Source organism: Gymnoscopelus braueri, assembly GCF_963280865.1.
Source record: "Gymnoscopelus braueri genome assembly, chromosome: 8".
NCBI classification, from domain to species: Eukaryota; Metazoa; Chordata; class Actinopteri; order Myctophiformes; family Myctophidae; genus Gymnoscopelus; species Gymnoscopelus braueri.
Genome location: NC_137609.1, coordinates 32,789,558 through 32,796,795, shown reverse-complemented (window position 1 = coordinate 32,796,795; position 7,238 = coordinate 32,789,558). Strand labels below are relative to the sequence as shown.

General features: G+C 40.5%; 1 protein-coding gene across 1 annotated transcript in view; it reads left to right on the top strand.

Annotated features, from left to right (window-relative positions):
• The first annotated feature begins 536 nt into the window (after positions 1-536).
• Positions 537-7,238, top strand: part of sms (spermine synthase) — a 14,702-nt gene continuing 8,000 nt past the window's right edge. The window contains exons 1-5 of the mRNA XM_080434548.1: positions 537-807; positions 4,079-4,199; positions 5,105-5,192; positions 6,218-6,282; positions 6,398-6,573. Of these exons, the coding sequence (XP_080290674.1) occupies positions 762-807; positions 4,079-4,199; positions 5,105-5,192; positions 6,218-6,282; positions 6,398-6,573 (496 nt within the window). The 5' untranslated portion in view covers positions 537-761. The remainder of the gene's footprint in view (positions 808-4,078; positions 4,200-5,104; positions 5,193-6,217; positions 6,283-6,397; positions 6,574-7,238) is intronic.

Sequence of the window (7,238 nt, the reverse complement as noted above, 5' to 3'; positions counted from 1 at the left end):
TTGCGGGTTGCGATTTATTTTGTTTCTAAACTAAAGTGTAGTTGCTTATTGGGGCTTGTTTCCTAATGTTGTTTAAACCAGCGGTTCTCAAACATTTTCATGTGAAGGTCCCCGAAATGAATTTGTATTTGTCTGCGTATCCGTTCCCAACTTCCCATATGAAAATATGTTAGGCCAGGGACCCCCAATCCCCATACAAGTTTTGTGTTGTTAAAATGTTTTTTAAAAAAAAAATATATATATAAAAATATATCTTTCACATTTTCTTTTATATATATATATATATATATATATATATATATAGCTTGTAGAATATATATATATATATATATATATATATATATATATATATATATATATATATATATATATATATATATATATATATATATATATATATTCTACAAGCTCACAACGCGTCGCATCGCGGTGAAGGGCTCGCTTCTTTTGGGCTTGTTTTCATAGACTTGGTTGCTTGTTTCTCTCTCAAAACCTGGCAACACTGCCCTCCAGCCCTATGCTCCAGCCATCCAGCCAGCAGCAGCTCTAGTCGGTACAACACACATACAATCAGCCGCACACTCTCACAGCGGCGGACCCCGCATTCAACGCATTGACTCTCTCTCTCTGCACACACATACACACACACACACACACACACACACACACACACACACACACACACACACACACACAACTCCCCATTCTCTCCCTGGCTGCCTGTCACCAGGCATGGCTAGTGTCGGCTGTATCCAGACATCATGGCACTGCGACATTACACCCTCGACTTCAACCTCTCTGGCCCAGGTAAGTTCCACTACTATAGAATAGAATGTGACTGAATGAACGGTCTCTGGTCACTGCAGCAGAGTGAACAGCGCAATGCTAACGCGGATGCTAACCAGTGTTGCCAGGTTTTTCGAAAGAAATGAGCAACCAGGTCTATGAAAACGGTAACAGGATAGGGGGGCACTTATAGGGACATCTGGGCACCTCGATGTAAAATTGGCTATTTTGTCCAAAATGTTAAAAGATTAATTATTTGACAAATGGTCTTAGGTAATGTAAAGTATACATGATGTGAACATGCACGGTGCATCATTATCAAACTGAATTTTATCCTTCAACTTCTTGTCTATGCCCCAAAATGACTGGATATACAGTACAGGTTTTGTAGCAATTGTAGAAGTATTATAATATCCAATGTTTAAGCATGTTCCAATCATATATACTTTACTTTACATTGAGGTGCCCACCTATCCTGGCTGTTACCCTATGAAAACAAACCCAAAAGAAGCGACTAGGCTATGGCATATTTGATGTCATAGCAAGCTATGGCTGCTATTTTCACACAGAAAATGAAAATGGGGAAATCGAATAGAACATTGAATATTGGGGGTCCTTGCCATGAAAATGTTTTGAGAACCACCGGTTTATGAACAACATTTAGGAATCAAGCCCAAATAAACAACTACACTTTAGAAACAAGCCCCAAAAACCACAACCACCAATATTTACAAGCGACTTTACAGAAAAACAAGCCCAAAGTCACTTATAATAAGCGGACATGGCAACACTGATGCTAACGCGCTAGCTTGTCTGCTTCTGAATGACCAGTAGCACTGCTGCCTGTGCTCGAAGATCAGATCAGATCAGTAGGATCAATGAACCGTGCCGGTTTTGTTGTTTTTGGTGATCTGAGGGGTGTTATTTTGTCGTTACGACCTCCGCTTTCGTTTGTAAACAAATGGGACAAAGCGTGGTGTTGTGTTGCATGAGACATGGCATGCGGGCAACACACTAGCAGTTTAACCCCCATGGTACCTAGGCATGACCTTTTAGCCTGCCCTGTGGTTATATCCGGTTAGCTAACTCTGATCTGTGCCACTTGTTAACCACTGGACCAGCTATGTAGGCTGATCTATATGCAACTTAATCCAATAGGTTGATCACACAGAACCTATCAGCTATAGGTTCTGTGTGCCACTCAAACCACCGACCATAGACCGATAGCCTGATCTATACCACTGATCAGCTATATATATATATATATATAGCTTGATTTATGTCACATTTAAACCATTGACCTCCTATAGCCTAATCTATGCCACTTAATCCACTGAGTCAGCTTCACACGCAAGATTTCATTTGGTTGTTGGTTGTATAAGACAGTGGTTCTCAACCTGTGGGTCAGGACCCCCAGGGAGGTCCCCCACATGACAATTTAAGGGAGGGACTTTTAGGCCCTTTTTAATACCCAAAAAATAGAGAGAAAGAAAAAGACCATTACTGCATCAAAAGTAATCAACAAACTATAAAATACTATACTATACTATAAAAACTGGTCAAACATTGGCCACATTGTCAAATAATATAAGATCTACAAGTTCTACCGATCTACAAGCTCACAACGTGAGACATTGTGAGCTTGTAGATCTGCTATTTTCTCAATATATGTCTGTGGAACCAAGTTGAAGAAAATGTAATGCCTCAACTCCTACTATTCGAAGTGCTTGTCAGGGGGTCCTGAGACCAAATATGATTATTCTGGGGTTCACGGCCTGAAAAGGTTGAGAACCACTGACTTAAACCACTGGACTAGCTATAGGCTGATCTATATGCAACTTAAACCAATAGGTTGATCATCAGCTATAGGTTCTGTATGCCACTTAAACCACTGACTGACCATAGCCTGATCTATACCACTGCTATATATATATATAGCTTGATTTATGTCACTTTTAAACCATTGACCTCCTACAGCCTATTCTATGCCACTTAAACCACTGACTCAGCGTCTCACGCGAGATTTCATTTGGTTGTTGTTGGTTGTATAAGAGCAGGAAGAACAATCTTTAATGGAAAATATGCATGGTATTGTTGCAAGCCTGGCATGATGCGGGCATACTTAAGTTTAACCCTGGTGCCTATCGGCATGATAGGCCTGTCCTGTAGTAACCACTGCTGTCAGTAGCTGGTTAGCTTGCTTGATTGATTTGAATACTTTATTAAACAGAAATGTAAACGGCGCAAGGTACAGTCAGTCATTTTGGGCTAAAAGGATAACACAAAAAAGTCCTGGGGTCTTGTTTCCATTGTGGTCCTATGTATTCAATTTATCAACATAGCATAAAAATAACACCAAAATACGACATCATCAACAAATATAAAACACTATATGCTAACCCAGATCCTTACCTTAACCTTCTTCAACCTTACAAAACCAGTGTCTCTAAACTTAACCATTATACTAACAGAGCCTAACCTGAACCCCCTGCATGGATTGCCTCTGACCAATCGCAGGGTTTTTTATTGAGAGTTTCACTTGTGCCTGTACATCACATCACAAATGGCACCTTTAGAAACAGACGGTGACAGACGCACATTTTAGCTGTGACTTTAGCTGGTTTAAGTGGCATGTGGGTCTCTCACTGGATCATGCAACGGTTGTCTGTGTAAGTAGTAAATCAGTAACAAAGTTTCTTGTCAATGTAAGTAATTAAGTGATAATAAAGTTTATGAGAGCTAAAACTCTGTGTTTTTTCCATTTATGTGTTGTTGGTTTTGTCCTACATCTGTACCAGATATGGACTGAATGTGCACACTAGTCTGTTTCTTCGGTTTTGTCATATTCTGCAAGCAAGCCATTCATATTTTGCTGACTTGCATGTATTCATACTAGAGAAGAGAAAATTGTCTTCTGGTGTCCAAACACCTTCACCATACCTTTTTTACACTGTAGGTGTGGTGTGCTCTATGGCACCGATGTCAATGCTTGCACCTGATGTTTTGCACCTTGACAGGTGGCCAATTTCTCTGGTAGACCAATGTCAGTCATCATCACACACTGGGGACATTAAGGTGGCCATTTAGTCTCACCAATTCATTATTATTATAACATTTGTGTTATTATAAAAGGGAAAAAAGAATTCACAACATTTTCTACTGCTATCACAGTAATTTTAACAGTATGCACTTCATTTAACAGAAATTAAAACATTTGCTGACCAGCTTCTTTTATAAGTTGCTTTGCTATTCTGATATTTCAGTAAATATTCTATTTTTCTCTATTTTTCAGCTGACTGCCCCTCTACAGTCCGTAGTCTGCAATCCATATTCCAGGAGCAGGAAATGACAGAAACTGTCCATGACACAGAGGGACATGGATACCTCGCTACCTTCCTTGGTAAAAAGGGCAGGTAAGCAGGAATTTGATTCATCGTCATTCACATAGTTCGCATGGTTGCCACAGCTGCAGTTTGAACTTTTGAATTAATGCACACCATGTTCCTCATTCTCAATCAGAATGCCTTTGTGTCATACTTGTATGCCTGCTAAAAGCCTTTTGACAACACGTCAGGTTTTTCGATGAAATGCAAGGACTGAAAACGATTATGAAAGGAATTTAGGAAAACGGGCTCACCCGTGAAAATGCCACCTGCATTCAGATACCCTTCAGGAAAACTATTGATTCCCCATTTAAATGTATCATCTCTTCACACAATTGCTCACTCTGTTCAGATGAGCAGAGGCTTTGTGTATTTGATCTAAGGGCTTTGGCACTTCCTGTTGTTGTATTGAGTGGTAAATACAGTTGGTGGGGCTTTGTGCTTCTCTAAGCCTCGTGTGAATATAGCTCCACACAGCTGTTAAAAGATAAATGTTGTGTTCCAGACTCCCAGTACCACCATAGGTTTCTACTGTTGGCCACTGCCTTAACCAAGTGCCTTGCTCAAGGGCACTTTGAGACTAACTGTTTTGAAAAGGGTAGGGCATTTCTCATTGTATCCTATTAACTGCCCACATACTCTCTAGCTGGTCTTCGTATTGGCAACTTTTTCAATCTCAAGCATTGCCCCTCTATGCCACTAATTTTTTGTTAGTTGAGCAGATCTACAAGCTCACAAAGCGTTGTAGTGTGGCATGTTGTGAGCTTGTAGTTTGTCTGTTTTCGGTGTGCGAGACGATGCATAACCAAGTATAACTTGGGCTTAAGATATATTGGCCCAGTTGCATACTTACTCTCTCTCCCTCCCTCCCTCCCCTATCGCTCTCACTCACTCCCTCTCTTTCCATCGTCCCGCCTTCCCTATCTCCTTCCCAGGTTTGTTATTCTGCGTGTGCACTCCCATGGGTTGGTTACCATTGATCTGCAGTGTTACGACGAGGACAACATTGCACAAGTAGACAATGTAGGTGATGCTCAGGGACACATGATTCTTGATGCATTGTGTTCCCGAGAGAACTTTGACGAAGCACTGTGCTTCATCCATATAGTTGCTGTCTATAGTAAAGAGCATGCTTAGACAGCACCATCAGTCGAGTAAGTGTGACAATCGTGGTCAGTATTTCCTGTGCACTTTACAGTGGTAGGGGAGCCGTTTCGGTAGGGGAGCCGTTTCGAGCACTTATCCTGAATCTGTCTGACATGTCTGACATAAGTAGAAAAAACTGCACACTGCAGCCAGTATGCAACACAAAGCTTCAGTGTCTCTACCAACTCTTTTACCAGAGCATTCCTCGTAACCTCCCTTGATTGGAAACAGAGCAACACTCACTCTGTGGCGTAGAGGCTCAGCTTTAATCCAATAGCAAGTGGCATGATTCAGGGCTGCAAATATTGATTATTTTCTTAGCGATTATTCTAGCGATTACTTTTTATGTGTGTGTGTGAGTATCTATGTACTATATCGTTGCTGTCGGGCAGAAACCTTATCTCCATATTTTAATACAGTGACTGCCAAGGACGTAATATTACGTCATCTCAAATCCAACGCTTCACTGCCAAAGACGTAATGTTGATATTCATCATGGTATTTTTAGTGATTACGCTAGATGGCGCTCTTTTACAAAAAACAGCCGTCAAAAGACGTCATTGGCAGGAAATGAGTTAACGCTCTACTTGATCTTACTACAGCGTCACACGAAAATAGCAGATCTACAAGCTCAAAATGCGATGCGATGCAAAGCAACACGTTTTGAGCTTGTCGATCTGCTATTTTTGAATTTAAATCCTGAAAAGTAACAGTTTTGGAGATTTCCGCCCGACAGAGACGATATATATATATATATGCAGTATATCAATGAAACAATGTGATTCTTTTAAATAATTGATTACATTTATTAGTTTGACCGTTGCACCCCAGTGGCATTCCTACAATACATCTGTACACAGCTTTGTGGTGTTACGAACAAGATGTGTGTCATCTCTCCGCAGCTTTTAAATGCACTGGAAAAGAGACTAAAGATTCTTCTAAATGGCAATATCAGGAGGATCAAGAGGTAAGCATGGGGGATATGTTGACACACATTGTGGACAGTGGACAACCTCACGCCTGCCTTACGTGATGCAATGATTAACGGTGTGGTATGCTTGGCTTCTCCTATCCCATTCCAGGCTTCCAGCTCTCACCCGGGGCTCAGCTGTTGATCGGTACTGGCCCACAGCTGACGGCAGACTGGTGGAGTATGACATCGACCGGGTCGTGTATGACAAAGATTCCGCATACCAAAACATAAAGATTTTGCACTCTCAGCAGTTTGGAAATATCCTAGTCCTCAACGGAGACGTTAGTAAGTATACTGTAATAACTGAATGCAAGGCTAATGCCAGGTTTAAAAAAATGTATGTGAAATTTAAGCAGATTTTAAAGAGCAAGGGAGGTGCCAAAGATATTTAGTTTATTATTTATGTTCAAGTTTAGCTCAGTTACTGTGGGATAATTGACTGCTAACAATCATTAACCACTTAGTATGACAAATAGCTAAAATAACTGACCTACAAGCTCATAACACGCCGCAATGCATTGTGAGCGTGACTATTTTCACGAGATGTTTGCCTATTATCGTTGGAACAGTTTTTGCAGAATCTTCGCCTATTATTATGCCATGGCCAGAATAGGGATGCTGGGGTTCATGTGGTTAACCCTTTAAGACCGGGGGATGCATCCGTGTCATTTTAGATTTTAACCACCAAAACCATTATCTTATACTTGGGCTATTCAAAAATAGCAGATATACAAGCTCATAGCGCGGCACTCGCTATGAGCTTGTAGATCAGCAATTTTTTTTTATTATCTTGAAATCTTTGAATATATATTTTTAAAGTAATTGTTTTTTACTCAAATCTTTGCTTCTGGGGGTCCCTGGAACAAAATATTTTGAGATGGGGGTCCGCAGCCAAATGCATATAATTTTGGGGGTCCTTGACATGAAAATGTTTGAGAACCACTGATATT